At 47.7% G+C, this 22,316-nt stretch overlaps 1 protein-coding gene across 2 annotated transcripts in view; it reads right to left on the minus strand.

Moving 5' to 3' along the window:
• LOC120913080 (cyclic nucleotide-gated olfactory channel-like) overlaps positions 1-22,316 on the minus strand; it is a 49,062-nt gene that overhangs the window by 23,337 nt on the left and 3,409 nt on the right. Inside the window, exons 2-5 of one of the 2 annotated variants that reach the window (XM_040322774.1) lie at positions 16,083-16,274; positions 13,641-13,751; positions 8,704-8,883; positions 331-441 (exon numbers count right to left, since the gene is read on the minus strand). In XM_040322774.1, the coding sequence (XP_040178708.1) occupies positions 331-441; positions 8,704-8,883; positions 13,641-13,751; positions 16,083-16,198 (518 nt within the window). In that variant the 5' untranslated portion in view covers positions 16,199-16,274. Of the gene's footprint in view, positions 1-330; positions 442-8,703; positions 8,884-13,640; positions 13,752-16,082; positions 16,278-22,316 lie in introns of both variants that reach the window. The other variant, XM_040322773.1, reaches the window with a different exon arrangement.

Here is a 22,316-nt window from a genome sequence, read left to right on the forward strand (position 1 = left end):
CCGCGGACCGTTTTCATCGGACAGATCCGGTCGTGTGTACAAGGCCTTATGGTTAGCATTGCTTCTGAGCATGCGTGTTTGTACTTTGGATTTTAGTCCAACGAATTTGTGCACACACGATCGGATGACCCAACGAAACACATTTGTTGTCGGACAATTTGAGAGCATGACCAGCCAACTTTGTTGTCGGAAATTCCATTTGTTGGCTGAAAATGTTCTGCCATGTGTTTGCATACCAAGTTCACGGACAACAACGGCCAAAAATCCACGGATTTGTCCGATGGAAGTCCGATCGTGTGTACGAGGCTTTGGGTTGCAACCCAGACTTACCTCACTACTAATAGGAACCAGTTATACAGCACAGGCACAGCTATGACGATAAGCCACCGATAATACCATTTTCCTGCAGGGTCAACCACAAATCGTTCCGATAACTTCACCCTGTGATCAAAAGAAGAACACATGTTGACTCTTGGCGACTCATCCAGGAGGTCATAAAAGAACCCAGAACAACATCTAAAGACCTGCAGGCCTCACTTGCTTCAGTTAGGTCAGTGTTCATGATTCTACAATAAGAAAGAGACGGGGCAAAAATGGCGTCCATGGGAGAGTTCCAAGGCCAAAGCCACTGCTAACCAAAAGAACACAAAGGCTCATCTCACATTTGCCAAAAAACATCTCGATTATCCCCAAGACTTTTGGGCAAATATTCTGTGGACTGATGAGACAAAAGTTTAACTTTCTGGAAGGTGTGCGTCCCGTTACATCCGGCGTAAAATGAACCCAGCATTTCATAACAAGAACATCATACCAACCAACAGTCACACATGGTGGGGGTAGTGTGAAGCCTCGTACACACGATCAGTCCATCCGATGAGAACGGTCTGAAGGACCGTTGTCTTAGGCCCCATACTCACGAGCAAACATGTCTGCTGAAACTGGCCCGCAGGCCAGTTTCAGCAGACATGTTTGGTCGTGTGTGGGCGCGAGCGGGCCGAATTCCAGCAAACATTTGCCCGCCGGGCCTTTTCCCAGCAGACAAATATTCCTGGACTTGTTTTAAAACAGCCCGCTGGAATTCTGCCCGCTCGGACATGTACGGTCGTCAGTACAGACCTACCGTACATGTCCAGGCGCCCGCCGTCCCTCGCATGCGTCGAATGACTTCGACGCATGCGTGGAAGCATTTTAAAGGCGGGCCGCCCACGTCGCCGCGTCATTGTCGCGGCGACACCGCGTCATCGACGCGGCGACACCGCGGACACGCCCCGCGTATTGTTTACGCGCGGACTTCTGTACGATGGTGTGTACAACCATCGTACAGAAGCCCTCTGGCAGACATGTATGGTGAAAACGGTCCGACGGACCGCTTTCACCATACATGTTTGGTCGTGAGTACCCGGCCTTAGGTTAACTGATGAAGCTGACTGATGGTCCGTCGCGCCTACACACCATCAGTTAAAAAAACGATTGTGTCAGAACGCGGTGACGTAAAATACAACGACGTGCTGAAAAAAACGAAGTTCAATGCTTCCAAGCATGCGTCGACTTGATTCTGAGCATGCGCGGGTTTTTAACCGATGGTTTTGCATACTAACGATCGGTTTTGACCTATCAGTTACAATCCATAGGTTACATTTAAGGCCGGGTACTCACGAACAAACATGTACGGTGAAAGCGGTCCGCCGGACCGTTTTCACCGTACATGCCTGCCAGAGGGCTTCTGTACGATGGTTGTACTAACCATCGTACAGAAGTCCGCGCGTAAACAATACGCGGGGCGTGTCCGCGTCGTCGCCGCGACGATGATGCGGCGATGACGCGGAGACGTGGGCGGGCCTGCCATTTAAAGGCTTCCACGCATGCGTCAAAGTCATTCGACGCATGCGAGGGACGGCGGGCGCCTGGACATGTACGGTAGGTCTGTACTGACGACCGTACATGTCCGAGCGGGCAGGATTCCAGCGGACGGTTTTAAAACACGTCCACGAATATTTGCCCGCTGGAAAAAAAAGGCCCGGCGGGCAAATGTTTGCTGGAATTCGGCCCGCTCGCGCCTACACACGACCGAACATGTATGCTGAAACTGGCCCGCGGACCAGTTTCAGCATACATGTTTGGTCGTGTGTACAGGGGCCTTAAAGCAAGTTCTCATTTTTATAACCTAAGGTTAAATAACCTATGGGGCCCACACACGATCGGTTTGGACTGATGAAAACGGTCCAGCAGACCGTTTTCATCGGTTTAACCTATCGTGTGTACGAGGCCTGATGGTCTGGGGCTGCTTTGCAGTTTCAGGACCTGGATGATTTGCCATAATTGATGGAAACAGACCAGCTGTAGCAAGGTGTCACTTTGGAACGTAGCTCATGGACTACAGTTTGTGCTTAATAGGAACTTAGCTCCCTCCGGTGTCCATTTATTATATTGCTGCAATTTGTTTTGTACAGTTATGATGAAACAATGCATGATGGCTATCGTAGTACAGAGAGACAGAGACTCTATTAGGCCTCGTACAGACGACCGGACAGTCCGCTGAAAACGGTCCGCCGGACCGTTTTCAGCGGACATGTCCGGCCGGAGATTTCTGTATGATGGTTGTACACACCATCATACAGAAATCCGCGCGTACACGATACGCGGTGACGAGGCCGCGCTGTGACGATGACGCAGCGACGTGCGCGGCCCTGGAAGGTCAATGCTTCCGCGCATGTGTCAAAGTGATTCGACTCATGCGAGGGATGGCGGCCGCTTGGATATGTACGGTGAGTCTGTACAGACGACCGAACATGTCCGACGGACAGGATTCCAGCGGACATGTTTCTTAGCATGCTAAGAAACATTTGTCCGCTGCAAAACGGTCGGCTGGACAAATGTCCGCTGGAAACCTGTCCGGTCGGCCGTACACACGACCGAACATGTTTGCTGAAACTGGTCCGCACAGCAGTGATCTTTATCTACAGGGTGGGCCATTTATATGGATACACCTTAATAAAATGGGAATGGTTGCTGCCATGGTCACCACCCATCTTGAAAAGTTTCCCCCTTACATATACTAATGTGCCACAAACAGGAAGTTAATATCACCAACCATTCCCATTTTATTAAAGCGGGGGTTCACCCTATCAACGAAAACAAATTTTTTTTTTTTCTTTTACCCTAAAATCAGGCATTGTAGCGCAAGCTACAGTATGCCTGTCCCGAATTTTTTACCCCCGTACTCACCTTGTACGCGTAGATCGAAGATACCGGGGAATGGGCGTGCCTATGGAGACGGAGGATGATTGACGGCCGGCTCTGGCGCGTCACGCTTCTCCGGAAATAGCCGAAATAGGCTTGGCTCTTCACGACGCCTGCGCATAGCCTGTGCGCAGGCGCCGTGAAGAGCCGAGACCTACTCCGGCTGTCTTCGGGGAGAGTGACGTGCCAGGGCCGGCCGTCAATCATCCTCCCTCTCCATAGGCACGCCCATTCCCCGCGGGAGCCGAAATCTACGATGTCAGATTACAAGGTGAGTCCGGGGTTAAAAAAATCAGGACAGGCATACTGTAGCTCGCGCTACAATGCCTGTCTCGATGGTAAAATCAAGTCAGTGAGGGTGAACTACCGCTTTAAGGTGTATCCATATAAATGGCCCACCCTGTACATTCCACCGCAACCGGAGTTGCCTATCCACCAGCATCTTGGGAACGGCTGCGCAGAGGAACGGGGACTACAAGCCGCAGAGAGTCTGTGAACCGAGACATTCCGGACGGAACGTACCGGCGAGACGAGGCCTCATTTGGTGAGAGGGCACCTGCCCACCAACATAAATAACTGTGTTACAGGAAGGTGGTTCCTGTAGACTCACTTGTACTTTCTGGAAGTTGCAGTGCCCCAAGTAGGGACACCTTGCACCCGGGAGAGGCATAGCGATTGGGAGGATTAGCGTTTCCATCGCCAACATGTTATATACTTTGAATGTTTGTTTTCTTCATACCTCTCGTTGGGATACAAGTTACTAAAGTGCACCAACCAAAGCTAGAAGAAGACCACTCTAAGCCTGAAGGAACAATGGTTAGTTCAGTTCGATGTTTAAACTGACCAAGCAGAACACGTGTCAGTGGAACTGTCCGCTAGAGGGAGCCAAAGAGCATACAAACTTATATATATATTAGTGCTGTCAAACGATTAAAATTTTTAATCGCGATTAATCGCATTAATGTCATAGTTAACTCGCGATTAATCTATCTAATTTATGACGAATTTCCCCACAAATATCGCACAATTCTGCAAGTGATTATAATTTATGATCGCTGTTTTCTAGCTGATCTAAAACCGTTTTTGACATAAAGGGACACTTTTGGACAATCTACAGTTTTCAGGCAGAAAGAACAGTTTTTATTTTTATAAAAGTACATGCAGTACACTGGGCAGACCACTAGGGACAAGGGGGGTGTGTATTTTTTACATACAGTACTGTAATCTATAAGATTACAGTATACTGTGTGTATTGTGTTTGTTTACTTTTTTGAATTTGGCGCCGTTCTCCGCTCCCGTGCGTCGTAACGTCGCAGGGAACGGAGATCGGCGGCACACAGACACTGTGAATCGAGCGAGGAGGACCCGCCGAGCGAGGAGGACCCGCCAAGCGAGGAGGACCCGCTCGATCACACAGCGGGGTGGCATCGCTGGATCCAGGGACAAGGTGAGTAACTTGCCTGTGAATCCAGCGAGAAGGTAAGCCGCGCCACGCCGCTGCACACTCTGCACGTCCACCCCGAGCGCTCCAGCGTTAATCGCGCGATAAAAATATTGACGGCGTTAACATGGGTTTGCGTTAACGCCGTTAATATCGCGTTTAGCGCACAGCCCTAATATATATATATATATCTGTCTGGATCCATTTGTATAGTTATTTGCTGTTTCTGGGAGCTGGGTGAGACCGGATGGAGAGGTGTTCCATTGCTGACATTGGCCCAGATTCAGCATAGCTTGCGCTATATTTGCGGGGGAACAGGGCAACGATTTTGCCCTGCGCCCCCGCAAATATTTTGCGCTGCCCTCGATTCACGGAGCAGTAGCTCCGTGAACTGCGAGGGCGCGCCGGCAAATTTGCCCGGCGTAAGCGCGCGCAAGTTAAATGATCCCGCCGGGGGCGGGAATCATTTAAATTAGGCGCGCTCCCGCGCCGAGCGTACAGCGCATGCTCTGTCGGGAAACTTTCCCGACGTGCATTGCGGCAAATGACGTCGCAAGGACGTCATTTGCTTCAAAGTGAACGTGAATGGCGTCCAGCGCCATTCACAAAACACTTACGCAAACGACGTAACATTTGAACGTCGCGACTCGGGAGCGGCGGTATACTTTAGCACAGGCTGCCCCTGCTATTAGAAAGGGCAGCCTTGTGCTAAAGTAGCCGTACGGAAACTCCGTACCTGGCTTGCACGGGGCCCGCGCTATATTGTGAATCAGTGGTAGTATGCAATTTGCATACTACACGCTGATACACAATGGGAGCGCCCCCTAGCGGCCCCCGCAAGAATGCAGCCTAAAATCTGCGCGGCATAAGAGCCTTATGCCGCGCAGATTTTAGGCTGCAGCCGGTGTAACGAGGTTCCTGAATCAGGAGCACTCGTTACACCGGAGCAAGTAAGCAATTGCGCTTTGTAACTCATGGTTACACGGGCGCAATTGCTTCTTGAATCTGGGCCATTGTGGTATTGGGAAATTGCTCCGCTGCGTACTTACTCAGGTCCGATTTCTGGTTATGTTTGATTGGGCTCTCTTTGTATAGTCTAATTCTGAGCCTATCACATAATCCCATACCATTGACTCTTCCGATCCCTGTTTGAAGCCAACTGTTACTGTTTAAACCTGCTCTATTATTTTCTTCACCAAGTAAACACTCTATTCTTGGTTAAACTGTATCTTGTGTGGAATCTTGTCTGTTACAGTGGTGGAGCAGGTGACCAGTATAAGGTAACAGTATTTAATTGCATTTATATCACTCTATGGCAGCGGTCTCCAAACTGCGGCCCCAGGGCCGGATGCGGCCCTTTGCATGCCTTTATCCGGCCCTTGGGAATTCCTCCTACAGATATGAAGCACTATTCCTCCCAATGATATGGGCGATGGGGCACTATTCCTCCCACTGACCCCAATGATGGGGCTCTATTCCTCCCACTGATTACAATGATGGGACACTATTCCTCCCACTGACACCAATGATGGGGCACTATTCCTCCCACTGACACCAATGATGGGGCACTATTACTCCCACTGACACCAATGATGGGACACTATTCCTTCCACTGACACCAATGATGGGACACTATTCCTCCCACTGACACCAATGATGGGACACTATTCCTCCCAATGATACCAATGATGGGACACTATTCCTCCCACTGACACCAATGATGGGGCACTATTCCTCCCACTGACACCAATGATGGGACACTATTCCTCCCACTGACACCAATGATGGGGCACTATTACTCCCACTGACACCAATGATGGGACACTATTCCTCCCAATGATACCAATGATGGGACACTATTCCTCCCACTGATACCAATGATGGGACACTATTCCTCCCACTGATACCAATGATGGGACACTATTCCTCCCAATGATACCAATGATGGGACACTATTCCTCCCACTGATACCAATGATGGGATACTATCTCTCCCACTGACCCCAATGATGGGGCACTATTCCTCCCACTGATTACAATGATGGTGTACTATCTCTCCCACTGACACCAATGATGGGGCACTATTCCTCCCACTGACACCAATGATGGGACACTATTCCTCCCACTGACACCAATGATGGGGCACTATTCCTCCTACTGACACCAATGATGAGACACTATTCCCCCCCACTGACACCATTGATGGTATACTATCTCTCCCACTCACACCAATGATGGGACACTATTCCTCCCACTGACACCAATGATGGGGCTGTATTCCTCCCACTGACAACAATGATGGTACATTGTTCCTCCCTATGACACCAATGATGGGGTATTATTCCTATAACTAATACCTTTATTGATGGGGCACTATTCCACCTACTGACTACCGGCACTATATATTTTATTTATTTTGTATTCCTACTGACCACAGTCCGGCCCCCGTAACGTCAGAAGGACAGTAAACTGGCCCTTTGTTTAGAAAGTTTAGAGACCCCTGCTCTATGGTATCATTGTGGTGCCCAACTGCCAGTGGGTTTCACAATCACAGTGTTGTCCAGTTGTGCCAAGGGAGGGTTGGAGCCAAACTTCTGGGGTTGATAGGCAAAACATCTGGGGTTGATAGGCAGAGCGTAGACCCAAATCTAAACCAGCAGCTCCTACGGGGGTAGTGCTACACAGAAAATGCTGAAGGAGAATGTCTGCCCATCAGTTCATGACCTCAAGCTCAAGCACACTTGGATTTTGCAAGATACACACCAGCAAGTCCACCTTTTTAATGGCTCAAACAAACCAAAATGTAGGTTTTGGAGTGGCCTAGTCAAAGTCCAGACTTAAATCCGATTGAGATGCTGTGGCATGAACTTAAACAGGCCGTTCATGCTGAAAAAACCCTCCAATGTGGCTGAATTAAAACAATTCTGCAAAGAAGAGCGGGTCACAATTCCCCCACGGCGATGTGAAAACGACTTGTTTCCAGTCATCGCAAAACGCTTGAATGCAGTTGTTGCCGCCAAGGGTGACACAACCATTATTAGGTTTAGGGGGCAATTACTTTTTCACATGGGGTCAGGCAGGTTTGGACAGCTTTTGTCCATTTAATAAATGAAATTATTAAATGGACAAAAGCTGTCCAAACCTGCCTGACCCCATGTGAAAAAGTAATTGCCCCCTAAACCTAATAACACATACGTTACGCCGCCGTAAATAAGGGCGCAAGTTCTTTCTGAATACAGAACTTGCGCCCAAAGTTACAGCGGCGTAACGTATCGGGGATACGTTACGCCAGCAGAAAGATCCGCTGATCTTTCTGAATCTGGCCCTATAAATTTTGCGCAAACCAATCGATAATCGATGGGGTCAGGCAGGTTTGGACAGCTTTTGTCCATCTAATAAATGAAATTTTCATTTAAAAACGGCATTTTGTATTCACAGTGGAACCTCGGATTGCGAGTAACGCGGTTAACGAGCATTTCGCAATACGAGCGCTGTATTTTTCAAAATTCTGACTCAAAACGAGCAGGTTTTAAGCCACAGCGGTGTGCAGTACTGCGTTTGGCCTGAGATGGAGGGGGGGTGCCGGAGCCGATCGTAAATGCTCGGAAAGGCTCGGAAATACTCAGTTCCCGAGCCTTTCCAAGGTTTTACAAGGTCATCCGAGCTGTCCTCAGGCCTTTCCGTGTGTTTCCGAGGCTCTCTGTTGCCCCCCCACCTCTGGCCATGTGCGGTATTGCATGCCATAGAAGTCAATGCGGAACAAATTATTTTCATTTCCATTGACTTCAATGGGGAAACCTGCTTTGATATGCGAGTGCTTTGGATTACAAGCATTCTCCTGGAACAGATTATGCTCGTAATCCGAGGTTCCACTGTGCTCGGGTTATCTTTGTGTAATATTAACATTTGTTTGATGATCTGAATCATTTTAGTCTGACAAATATACAAAAAAATAAAAAATAAATCAGGAAGGGGGGGCAAATACTTTTTCACAGCGCTGTATATACAATATTTTCATCTTACTTGGGGGTTGTCTTTTTTTCTTCTTTGTTTTCTTGAGTTTCTTTCCCCTTTCCAGTATTTTCTTCTGCTGCTTGCGCTTCAGGTCCGCGGAATCGGTCTAGAAAGGAATCGGGCCTTTGATCTTGATCACGTAGGCTTCTGTGGGCCCATTCCCGCAAGACCACCACTAGGCGCACTATCCTAAGAAGGTTACATAAAGAAAGTTTGATCACACAATAGCATGGGCGTCCGCTCCATAGGGCAAGGGGGGGGCAATTGACCGCCCCTGGAAAATCGAGAAGGTGTTGAAGAGCCCGCGGGGGCTGTCTGAGCGGTCCCGGGCCGGATGTCTCACAGACAGAACGAGCAGAATGAAGCCGTCTCCCCCTCCAGTGTTTATGTGTACACAGGGGGAGGGAACCTGCTGTGACCTGATCTGAGGTACTGTATGGGATGGGGGGAGGGGAGGTCCGTCTGTGCTAAAGGGGGGGTTTGTGCTGAATGGAGGGGTCTGTGCTGAAGGCGGCAGCATACTAAGACATTTTGGACAATTTCATGCTCCTAAATTTGTGGGAACAGCTTGGGGACATGGATGATTGAGTTTGGGGTGGAGGAACTTGGCTGGCCTGCACAGAGTCCTGACCTCAACCCAATAGAACACCTTTGGGATGAATTAGAGAGGAGACTGTGAGCGAGGCCTTCTCGTGCAGCATCAGTGTCTGACCTTGCAAATGCTCTTCTGGAAGAATGGTCAAACATTCCCATAGACACACTCCTAAACCTTGTGGACGGCCTTCCCAGAAGAGTTGAAGCTGTTATAGCTGCAAAGGGGTAGCCAACTCAATATTGAACCCTACGAACTGGGATGCCATCAGTGGCTGCCCGTCCATAAGGGCCACCCTAATCTACACAGGGCGCCGGACGCATGGATTTCAACGATTTTTTTTTTTTTTTTTAAGCACATGATTAGAGCCTGCGGCTCTAATTGGTTTAAAAAAAGGGTGGGCTAATGGAGTTCGGTCTCGGTTACCGTAAGTGGATTAAGTTGCTATATGCTAACCCTCGAACGGCTGTTCGGCTGGGTTTTAAGATATCCCCATTCTTCCAAATTGGTCGGGGTACAAGACAGGGATGCCCACTCTCTCCATTCCTTTTTGCGTTAATGATGGAACCTATAGCCAGGGCACTTAGGAAATCGGGGGAGGGGGGGAGGTCCGAATTGGAACAATTGTAGAAAGTGTGGCGCTCTATGCAGACGACCTGCTGCTATTCCTTAGGGATCTGGGGGTGTCGCTTAAGGCAGCCTTACAGATTCTGGACACGTTTGCCTCCTTTTCGGGCCTGCGTGTGAACTGGAGCAAGTCCTCTATATTACCTCTAGGTCCCGAGGCCCCGCTGCAGCGGGACGATGCGCTACCGCTGCTGTGAGTATCCTCTATTACGTATCTGGGGGTTAAAATTACTGCTGATATTACTGATTATATAACTTTAAATCTTCTCCCGCTAGTGGTTACTCTGAAACAACGGGTCCAGGCCTGGAAGAAATTACCCCTTTCGCTACTTGGAAGAATTAACCTGCTTAAATTGAAATTTTTACCTGTTCTCCTATACTACCTGCGTCACTCCCCTGTGTGGATTCCCAAATCGTTCTATACATCACTGAATGGTATAATAGGGGCTTTTATTTGGTCGCCTCAGTCTCCCCGAATAGGTGTTAAGGTCCTCCAAGAACCTTGGGGTCAGGGGGGCTGGCACTCCCAGATTGGCAGAAGTATTATCTGGCTGGCCAGATGGTTTTCGCTGGTTGCTAGCAGACGAGGGGGACACGGCCACTATTCTGGAGGCGGCACTGTTGGGGTCGTATGAAAGTCTTAGGTTGGCTCTGTACAGAGGCCCGAAATCTACCTTACCTTTGACTACCACTATGAGGGCTACCATTAGGGCATGGGAGGTTGCTACCACCATGGTCTCGCCTTCATATCTGGGAGTCTCGCCCTCGGCTCCTCTGTGGTTAAACCCAAATTTGCCGGACTTTTGCTCTCTTCCAGACCCAATGATCTGGGCCTGTGGGGGGGTCAAACTGCTGGAACATGTTACTAGAGAGGGAGACCTAATTTCATTTTACCAGCTAAAGGCCAGGCATAACCTGCCTAACTCCTTTTTCTTTATTTTTATCTGCAGCTGCGCCATGCTTTTCAGGCTCAGTTCGGGAGCCGTAGGGTAGAGTCTCTTCCCTCGGCTCTGGAGAATTTATTAACTACTGAGGATTTGTCTAAAACCCTGTCCACAGTGTATAAGGCCATGTTTACCAAAACTCCTATTGGGGTGTCCAGGTGTAGAGAGAGATGGGAGAGTGAGATTCCTGACATTCAAGGGGAGGACTGGGAGGACATGTCGGACCACCCCTTCAAACATCTGGTCTCTGCTAGGGATCGTCTAATCCAATTTAAATTTTTACATCGCATTTATTATACCCCAGCCAGGTTATCACGTATTTACCCCGCTAGTACCGGTCAGTGTTGGCGGTGTAATTTTACCCCAGCGGGCTCGGAGCACATATTTTGGACATGTCCTCAAGTTCAGAACTTTTGGGCAGGGGTGGTTGAGTGTCTGTCGGGAGTACTTCTCCCGAGTGTTCCAGTTCCTCTGACTGCTAGGGTCTGCCTCATCGGTTTGGTTGAGGAGGTAGTTCCCTCCCTGGCACATCGTACCCTTTTGAATATTGGGTTGTTTTATGGCAGGAAGGCTATTCTACTGAAATGGAAAAACTCCAATGCCCCTACATTATCATTTTGGAAAGGACTAGTCAACTCTGTAATACACATGTACAAGGCCACCTACAGGTCGAGGGGTTGTGATAAGAAAATCAGGAGGGTTTGGCAGACATGGTTAGACTCATCGGATACTGTGGGTTAGAGCTGCAGTTTGACTCTCTGAGGGTTCCGCCACTTCCTGGAGTCTACGCTAAATAATTATGCTTTACAACGACTTATGCACCTCTGGCACTTATAGAAGGCTTCCGTTTTATTTTATTGTATTTCCTTCTTTATTTTTCTGATCTGAATATATGGATATGACCTGATTCTGAATTTATTGAGCTAAAACTACCTGCGGGCACTATACTTTCTGGATCGCCCATAGTGTTTCTCTGTTGGACTGCTATGGGAGGGTGGTTGGTCAAGGTTGGGGTTGGGGTCAGGGGTGGGGGGTGGGGGGAGGGTATACGTCGGTCAGTTGTAAATGCTGTTAGTTGGTGTGCCGGCCCTGCGTGGCCTGTGTCTAGGTGGGCATGTTGCCTACCTGGTGTGTGTGGTTGTTTTTTTGTGTTTAAAAAATCAATAAAAAGAATAACAAAAAAAAAAAAAAGGGTGGGCTCGGGGCACAGAGCACTGCGCCCTCAACCCACCCAGTTGTGTGACAATAGGAAATTTATATTTGCTACTATCTTCCTGATTCTCCTCCCGGCGAAAATCAGGAAGCGGGTTATGACCCAATTAGCCGAGAGGAGAAGCAATCGTATTGGCTGCTGAGGATAGGGTGACCACATTTCCAAACTACCATTCAGGGACACCCTCCCTTCCCAAAAATCAGCTTGTGCTGTAACGAATCACAGCACAGTGATTGGACACAAGAGGCGGGATTTATGATTTTTCCAATCACAAGCAGGGGGCGGGGATTGTGCTCCTCCAGGCATTCCCGGCCAGGACAAGTACTGTCGGTGAGTAAAGCGGTGATGTGGCGGCCTATTTTGGGGGTAATAGTTTGGCTTGGGGGGTGGCTGCGTCACACTGTATTGTCCTGGAATGAAGGTGCCCGGGACAGACCTGCAAAATGCGGGACTGTCCCGGGGGAAATGCGGGACACGTGGTCACCCTAGCTGAGGAGGTAAAGCCTCTGCGAAGCCAAAGAGGAGGAGACGCAGGGAGAAGCCGCCCAGGAGGAAGTGCTGTCCGCGACCTGGATGGGGTAAATGTAGCAGCAAAGGGCGGGGCGAACTCAATTTTTAACCCTACGGACTAAGGCCCAGATTCACAGCGGAGATACGACGTCGTATCTCTCAGAGTATCTATGCGGCTGATTCATAGAATCAGTTACGCATAGATATCCCTAAGATCCGACAGGTGTAATTGTTTTACACTGTCGGATCTTAGGATGCAGTACCGCGGCCGCCGCTGGGGGGAGTTCGCGTCGTAAACCAGCGTCGGGTATGCAAATTTGGAGTTACGGCGGATCCACGACGGTTTTTCACGTTCGCTACGTCGCCGCCAGTCTAGTTTCCCTTCGCAAAGTTAGTCGTCGTTTTGGGTGCCTTAACTTTAGTCAGCAAACGTATTGCTGTCGAAAGTATGGCCGTCGTTCCCGCGTCGAAATTTAAAATTTCACGTCGTTTGCGTAAGCCGTCCGGGAATACGGAATTACGCTACGCGCGTCGCCGTTCGAAAAAATGACGTCACTTCGCGCAAAGCACGGCGGGAGTTACGAAACGGAGCATGCGCAGTAGGTCCGGCGCGGGAGCGCGCCTAATTTAAATGGCACATCGCAAGTGCTTTGTGAATCAGGCACTTGCGATGAAAACTTGCGGCGGTGTAACGTATCTATGATACGTTACGCCGCCGCACTTCTACCTGAATCTGGCCCCAAGACTGTGCAGAATGGGGGGGCTGTGCTGAAGGGGGGGGGTCCACCTGTGCTGAATGGAGGGGTCTGTGCAGAATGGGGGGTCTGTGCTAAATGGAGGGGTCTGTGCTGAAGGGGGGGTCTGTGCTGAATGGGGGTCTGTGCTGAAGGGGGGGTCTGTGCTGAAGGGGGGCCTGTCTAGGCTATATTTATACGGACTTATTTTGGGTCACCTCACCATAACATCTCTGGTTGTCTCATTACTGCTGCATTAACAACCCCACCAATCCGCAGAGTACTGTATACTGTATATAATGTATATTATCATTCCTGTGTCTTACCTGGACAGAGCGCCCCTCCCTCTAAAAGACGCCTGTGACGCCCCATCACCATGATCTTGGGAAACGACCCTTTGTAGCTCGGAAGAGGTGTCATCGCAGACCGATAAAGCCCTGAGGGTCATAAAACATAAGACAGAAGATGTAGCGATATCGTTATCAGTTGATAAATACTTTGTACACTAAATGGAGTTAATAAATAACTAGTTGGGGGGGGGGGGAGTGTAATTTTATTATAAAATGATATGACACCATATTAAAGGATTAGCGTGCTTTCATGTAGCTGCGGAGGCTCCAGAGACGTTCCCAGAAAAGACGATGAGCATCCGCTGCCTGGGTGTGGTCAGGGACATCAAATATTGTGTCAGGAATTGGCCATCAGGTTCAGATAATTGTGCCCCCCCCCCCCCCCCCGGGGAAATTTTCAGGCAAGCAGGATATCTCCCGCCGCGGGGGGAAACTTTTAATGGCGACCACGGCTCGCACACTATTTTTCATTCATCGGTAAGCTACCCGTTTTGGCACGCGGTGACGTAAAACACAACAACATGCTGAGAAAAATGAAGTTCAAAGCTTCCGAGCATGCGTCGACTTGATTCTGAGCATGCGTGGATTTTTAACGGTTGGACTTGCCCACAGACGATCGTTTTTTTCTATCGGTTTTTTAACCATCAGATAATTTTAAAACAGGTTCTACGTTTTTTCACCGATGGGGAAAAAAAAAAACAATGGGGCCCACACACGATCGGTTCGTCCGATGAAAACGGTCCATCGTGTGTACGCGGCATAAGTCTCAGCAACTATTCTCCTTGCCCCCAACCTTTCCTTTCTTACTTGAGTATTATGCCTTTTAAATGAAGCCATACTCCACTTTTTGCTTAACTGACAATTGCGCGGTCGTGCGACGTGGCTCCCAAACACAATTGGCGTCCTTTTTTCCCCACAAATAGAGCTTTCTTTTGGTGGTATTTGATCACCTCTGCGGTTTTTATTTTTCGCGCTATAAACAAAAATGCAGCGACAATTTTGAAAAAAAACAATATTTTATACTTTTTGCTATAATAAATATCCCCAAAAAATATATAAAAAAAGTTAGTTTAGACCTATACGTATTCTTCTACATATTTTTAGTAAAAAAAAATCGCAATGAGCATATATTGATTGGTTTGCGCAAAAGTTATAGTGTCTACAAAATAGGGGATAGAATGATGGCATTTTTACTAATATTTTTTTTTACTAGTAATGGCGGCGATCAGCGATTTTTATCGTAAGTGCGACATTATGGCGGAAACATCGGGTGCTTTTGTCGCTATTTTGGGACCATTGTCATTTATACTGTGACAAGTGCATTAACAATGCCCTGATTACTGTGTAAATGTCACTGGCAGGGAAGGGGTTTAACACTAGGGGGCGAGGAAGGGGTTAAGTGTGTCCTAGGGAGTGATTCTAACTGTGGGGGGGGGCTGGGCTACCAGTGACACAACACTGATCACTGCTCCCGATCATAGGGAGCAGTAGATGTCTGTCCTGTCACAAGGCTTGTTTACAAAGGCATCCCCCCCTTCTGCAGCTCCGTGACACGATCGCAGGACACCGGCGGACATCGAGTCCGCAGGTCCCGCAGGGGCACGGAACTCTCGGCAGGGGCGCACTCGCCCGCACGATGCAGAATTCAAAGCAATGTATATATATATGTTGCTTTGCGCAGCCGTGCCATTAGTCGTGAAATGGTCAGCAAGTGGTTAACCACATTTGTTTTACATTTCTGCTATGGGCCTACAATGCTTTCTTTTGGGTTTATTATGCAATTAGTAGAACAAAAAAAAAAAATTGTAAAACTAAAAAATAAATACTTTTTTTCTACTTTGGAAAATATGACACTAAAAACATAAAAAAAAAAAAAGAATAATAATGAAGTTTAAATATTAATTGTAAGAAAAACTATAGCTAAACAAATAATCAGCTAAGGAGAGAAGGGGAAGAAGGAGTTAGGCCCCTTTCACACAGGTGGAATAATCTGGCCTGCCTGACAGTTTTTTTGACCCTTCGTTGTCCTCTATGGAGCTGCAGGAGTCAATGGAAAAGTGTCCGTTGACGCCCGTCAACATCCGGTCCTGTCCACTAAACTTCCCCTCCCGTCTAAATGGACAAGTAATCTGTTTACATTCGAATGCCCATAGAGGACAGCGGGCTGCGTCACAGACAAGCCATCCGCCTGCCCAGTGGGGATCAGCGGACAGATTCCCCTCTGAGCAGGCGTACTCCGCCGTGTAAAAAGGCCCCTAATTGTGGCTGAATAGAGTAGGACGTTAAGCTCATCCTTGGATCTGCAGATGAATGAAGCAGAGTAAATACAAAAGTAACAATGTTATATTGTATCTTTGTGTGTTATGTCTGAACAATATTTATGAACAAGGTGTCAGAAAATCTAGAGAGTCTACTCACCTACTGCCACAGTTGTCTGTGGACTCTTCCTGCTCATTTTCACTTGGCGTCTTATTGGCTGACCGCGGGTGTAAGTTGGGGGAGGAGTTTTTCTGAAGATTTGTCTGGCCAGTCATCCTCCATGGGAGCGTTCAGAGAACATCAGTACAGGGGAGCGAGCGTTCAGAGAACATCAGTACAGGGGAGAGCCTCCTGCTGGGGGGTGAATAATATTAGTTTCATTATTTTTTTAACCATTTATAAAACCTGATAATGTAATTTTGGTTATTGATACATGATATTGGGTGTCCCTATTCTTGTTTTCCTTGCTACAGAATGCAGTCCCTTTGATATCTTATATTTTTGCTGAATCCTTTCCGTTCCATCTCCCTTCTCTTTCCTTTCCTTTCTATTTCCCTTCTATCATCTTTTCATTTTCCTTCTCCCTTCTCTTTTATTTCCTATTTCCCTTCTATCATCTTTTAATTTTCCTTCTCCCTTCTCTTCCCTTTCCTTCTCCCTTCTCTTTCCTTTCTTTCTCCCTTCTCTTTCCCTCTTTCCTTTCCTTCTCCCTTCTCTTTCCTTTCCTTCTCCCTTCTCTTTCCTTTCCTTCTCCCTTCTCTTTCCTTTCCTTCTCCCTTCTCTTTCCTTTCCTTCTCCCTTCTCTTTCCTTTCCTTCTCCCTTCTCTTTCCTTTCCTTCTCCCTTCTCTTTCCTTTCCTTCTCCCTTCTCTTTCCTTTCCTTCTCCCTTCTCTTTCCTTTCCTTCTCCCTTCTCTTTCTTTTCCTTCTCCCTTCTCTCTCCTTTCCTTCTCCCTTCTCTTTCCTTTCCTTCTTCCTTCTCTTTCCTTTCCTTCTTCCTTCTCTTTTCTTTCCTTTCTATTTCCCTTCTATCATCTTTTCATTTTCCTTCTCCCTTCTCTTTCCTTTCCTTCTCCCTTCTCTTTCCTTTCCTTCTCCCTTCTCTTTCCTTTCCTTCTCCCTTCTCTTTCCTTTCCTTCTCCCTTCTCTTTCCTTTCCTTCTCCCTTCTCTTTCCTTTCCTTTCCTTCTCCCTTCTCTTTCCTTTCCTTCTCCCTTCTCTCTCCTTTCCTTCTCCCTTCTCTTTCCTTTCCTTCTCCCTTCTCTTTCCTTTCCTTCTCCCTTCTCTCTCCTTTCCTTCTCCCTTCTCTTTCCTTTCCTTCTTCCTTCTCTTTCCTTTCCTTCTTCCTTCTCTTTTCTTTCCTTTCTATTTCCCTTCTATCATCTTTTCATTTTCCTTCTCCCTTCTCTTTCCTTTCCTTCTCCCTTCTCTTTCCTTTCCTTCTCCCTTCTCTTTTCTTTCCTTTCATTTTCCCTCTTTATTTTTTTTCATTTATCTCTTTTATTCCCTTCTTCCTTCCCTTTCCCTTTCCGTTCTCTTTCATTTTCTTTCCTTCTTCCTTCACGATCCTTTCCTTCTTCTTCTTCTTCTTATATTTTCTTCTACCTTTCTTCCCTTCCATTCTATTTATTTTTCCTTTCATTTCCCTCTCTCTTCCATTCCATTCCCTCTCTCCTCAAATCCCTTCTTTTTTTATTTTCCTTGCATTCATGATTTCCTCTCTCACTTCCCCCTCTCTCTTCCCTTCTCCCTTTCTTTTCTTTTCTTTTCTTTCCATTCCTTCTCCTTGCTCCCTTCTCTTTCCCTTTACCTCCTCATTCCTTCTCCCCTCTCTTTCATTTCCTTTCCTTTCCCCTTCTCTCTTCTTTTTATTTCCATTTTCCCTTCTCTCTCCTTTCCTTTCTATTTCCATTTTCCTTCTCCCTTCTCTTTCCTTTCTTTCTCCCTTTGCTTTACCTTTTTTTCCCTTCTATTTCCTTTCCTTTTATTTTCCCTTCTCTCTTCTTTTTATTTTCCTTCTTAACTTCCTTTCCTTTCCTTCCTTTCTTTCTCCCTTCTCTTTAATTTCCTTTCCTTCGCTCTTCTCTTTAAAGCAGAGGTTCACCCAAATAACATCTATATCCACTTCCCGCCCGGTCAATAGTCAATTGACATCCGGGAAGTGGTTGTGAAATCCTGACTGGACGTCTATTGACGTCCTGCAGGATTACATGGCGGCGCGCGCCCGTGGGGGCGTGCAGTGCGGCGATCGGTGATGCGGGGTGTCAGTCTGACACCCTTCATCTCCGATCTCGGTAAAGAGTCTCCGGCGGAGGCTCTTTACCACGTGATTAGCCGTGTCCAACCACGGCTGATCACGATGTAAACAGGAAGAGCCGATCGGCGGCTCTCCTGACGGGGGGGGGTTTGCGCTGATTGTTTATCAGCGCAGCCCCCCCTCGGATGTCAACACTGGACTACCAGGGAGTGCCCCCCGGTGCTCAATATAGCACACAAATGTAACAAAAACAATAAAAACAATAAAAAAAATTAACACAATCGATGCCAATCAGTGCCCACAAATGGGCACTGACTGAAATTATGCCCAGCAATGCCATTAGTGCCACCCCTCAGTGTCCATCAGTGCCACCCAGTGTCCATCAGTGCCACCTCTTAGTGCCCATCTATGCCCAGTGCCCACCTATCAGTGCCCATCTGTGCCACCCATAAGTACCTATCAGTGCCACCCATAAGTGCCACCCATGAGTGCCCATCAGTGCTGCCAAAGAGTGCCCAGTGCCGCCTATGAGTGCCCATCAGTGCCACCTATGAGTGCCCATCAGTGCCGCCTATGAGTGCCCATCAGTGCCGCATACCAGCGCCGCCTATCAGTGCCCATGAGTGCCGCCTATCGGTGCCCATCAGTGCCACCTCATCGGTGCCCATCAGTGCCGCCATATCAGTTCCCATATTCGAAGAAGAAAACTTACTTATTTACAAAAAAAATTAACAGAAAAAAATAAAAACTTAATTTTTTTCAAAAATGTCTGTCTTTTTTTAGTTGTTGCGCAACATGTAACAGTCTGCATTTTTTTTTTTTTTTTAGGCTGTACATACCTTCTAATCTATATTTGCAATCCGACTTCCGGGTACTCACTCCCGCGGGAGTAGGCGTTTCCAAGCTGAGCCGCAATGTAATCTGGGAGTTCGCCCAGATGATTAATGTCTATCAGAAAATGTTCCCCCCGGCGGATAAGGCCCCCCCCTTGTATTGCGTAGGCGCGTCGCGAGAGTCACGGAGTTTCCGAAAGGAGCCGAACATGATGTAAAGCTGCGCAGTCAGCTTTACACAGCTCCTGGTCAGTGCGCAGGCGCCGTGTAGAGTTAACTCGCGGCTCTACATGTTCAGCTACTTTCGGAAAAACTCTGTGACTCTCGTGACGTGCCTACGCAATACGGGGGGGGGGGGCCTTATCCGCCGGGGGGAACATTTTCTGAAGGACATCAATTATCTGGGCGAACTCCCAGATTACATTGCGGCTCAGCTTGGAAACGCCTACTCCCGCGGGAGTGAGTACCCGGAAGCCGGATTGCAAATATAGATTAGAAGGTATGTACAGCCTAAAAAAAAAAAATGCGGACTGTACATGTTAGAAGAGCACTTGTGAGGTCAGGGACTGATTTTGGAGAGAAGGCTCACAGTCTCCGCTCTAATTCATCCCAAAGGTGTTCTATTGGGTTGAGATCAGGACCCTGTGCAGGCCAGTCATGTTCCTCCACCCTAAACTCGCTCATCCCTGTCTTTATAGACCTTGCTTTGTGCACTGGTCCAAATCATTTGGTGGGGGAGGGGGTATTATGGTGTGGGGGTTGTTTTTCAGGGGAGGGGCTTGGCCCGTTAGTTCCAGTGAAGGGAACTCTTAAAGTGTCAGCATACCAAGACATTTTGGACAATTTCATGCTCCCAACTTTGTGGGAAGAGTTTGGGGACGGCCCCTTCCTGTTCCAACATAACTGCGCACCAGTGCACAAAGCAAGATCCATAAAGACATGGAGGAGCGAGTTTAGGGTGGAGGAACTTGACTGGCCTGCACAGAGTCCTGACCTCAAACCAACAGAACACTTTTGGGGTGAATTGGAGCAGAGACTGTGAGTCAGGCCTTCTTGTCCAACATCAGTGCCTCACCTCACAAATGCTCTTCTGGAAGAATGGTCAAACATTCCCATAGACACACTCCTAAACCTTGTGGACGGCCTTCCCAGAAGAGTTGAAGCTGTTATAGCGGCAAAGGGCGGGGCCAACTCAGTATTGAACCCTCCGGACTAATAGCTAGATTCACAAAGACTGGCATAACTTTGAGGCGGCGTAGCGTATCGTATTTACGCTACGCCGCCATAAGTCAGAGAGGCAAGTACATGATTCACAAAGCACTTGCCTCCTAACTTACGGCGGCGTAGTGTTAATGGGCCGGCCTAAGCGCGCCTAATTCAAATGTGGAACAGGGGGGCGTGTTTTATGTTAATGACTGGTGACCCGACCTGATTGACGTATTTTACGAACGGCGCATGCGCCATCCGTGTACATATCCCAGTGTGCATTGCGACAAAGTACGCCGCACGGTCGTATTGGTTTCAACGTGAACGTAAATTACGTCCAGCCCCATTCACAGACGACTTACGCAGACGTAAAATTTTCAAATTTCGACGCGGGAACGATGGCCATACTTAACATTACTATTCCAGCTATTTGATGGAATAACTTTAGGCCTGAAAGTGCGTTACATAAACGGCGTATCTGTACTGCGTCGGCCGGGCATACCTTCGTGAATAGGCGTATCTACTGATTTACATATTCTACGCCGACCGCAATGGAAGCGCCACCTAGCGGCCAGCCTAAAAATTACACTTTAGCATACGAGGGTGTAAGACACTTACGCCGCTCGTATCTGAGCCTAATTTAAGCGTATCTGGTTACCAGAATATGCTTAAATTAGCGCCGACGCAAATTATGACTTAGGCTGGCGTATCTACTGATACGCCAGCCTAAGTCTTTCTGAATCCACCTATAAGACTGGGATGCCAGTAAAGCTCATGTGCTTGTAAAGGCAGGTGTCCCAAAACTTTTGGTAATATTATATATATATATATATATCACCCTCCAGCAGATGGCAGTGCTGCAGCTTGTATGTTAAAGAGTTATAAGGATGATTAGAACACACGCTACACACGGTAAAATGGCTTTCGATCAATAGTTAAGATACAATCTTCCAATCATTGATTGTATCCTGTTCCACCAAGTATTCTTCTAATCTGATTGATTGAAATCCGATCGTGTTCATGAACAAAATATCTCTGTGCTTCCAACTGAGGCAAAGCAATTCATTATTTTCCCCGACTCTGATAGAAATCGATCGCAAGAGGAGTTATGGCAATTCGGTTGTTTGCAGATCTAATGCCGCGTACACACGGTCGTTTTATGTGATGAAAAAAAATGACGTTTTTAAAAACGTCACTTTAATTGACCGTGTGTGGGGAAAACGTCGTTTTATGTCTTCTAAAAAACGGCCAAAAAAATTTGAAGCATGCTTCAATTTTATGTGTCGTTTTTCAAAACGTCAACTTTTACTTCACAGAAATTGACCGTGTGTAGCAAAAACGTCGTTTAAAACGACGTTTTTTCACCCGCGCATGCCCAGAAGCTACTTCTGAAGCGAGCTTCAATGGAAAAACGTGGTGAACGTAACCTCACTTTGCTAGAACATTGTGAGAAAACGATGGTGTGTAGGCAACTTCGTCTTTGAAAATTGAAGTTTCAAAAACGTCATTTTTTACTTCACAGAAAATGTCGTTTTTTTTCATCACATAAAGTGATGGTGTGTATGCGGCATGATTGTTTTTAAAGCATTACACATTGATTGGATAATAAAATCGAAACGTGTATGGCCACGATAAATAGGGGTGGGCTGAACCGTCCCCCCCCCCTCCCCCCAGGGTTGGTTTGTTATGGCGGCATTCAGCGAATCTTATCGCGACTGCGACATTATGGCGGACACATCGGACACTTTTGACACCATTTTGGGACCATTGTCATTTTTACAGCGATCAGTGCTATAAAAATGCACTAATTACTGTGTAAATGCCACAGGCAGGGAAGGGGTTAAGTGTGATCTAGGGAGTGATTCTAACTGTTAGGGGGCGTGGCTACGAGTGACACGTCTCTGATCACTGTTCCCTGATGAGAGGGAACAGACAATCAGTGACATGTCACTAGGCAGAACGGGGAGATGTTGTGTTTACACCTGTCTCTCCCCGTTCTGCAGCTCTATGACCCGATCGCGCGGTCCCACGGGCACGGAGCTCGCGGCAGGGGCGCTTTGTCCAGCCATGCCGTTCTGCCGATGTAAATGTACAGGAGCC

This window comes from Rana temporaria, chromosome 9 (assembly GCF_905171775.1).
Source record: "Rana temporaria chromosome 9, aRanTem1.1, whole genome shotgun sequence".
NCBI classification, from domain to species: domain Eukaryota; kingdom Metazoa; phylum Chordata; class Amphibia; order Anura; family Ranidae; genus Rana; species Rana temporaria.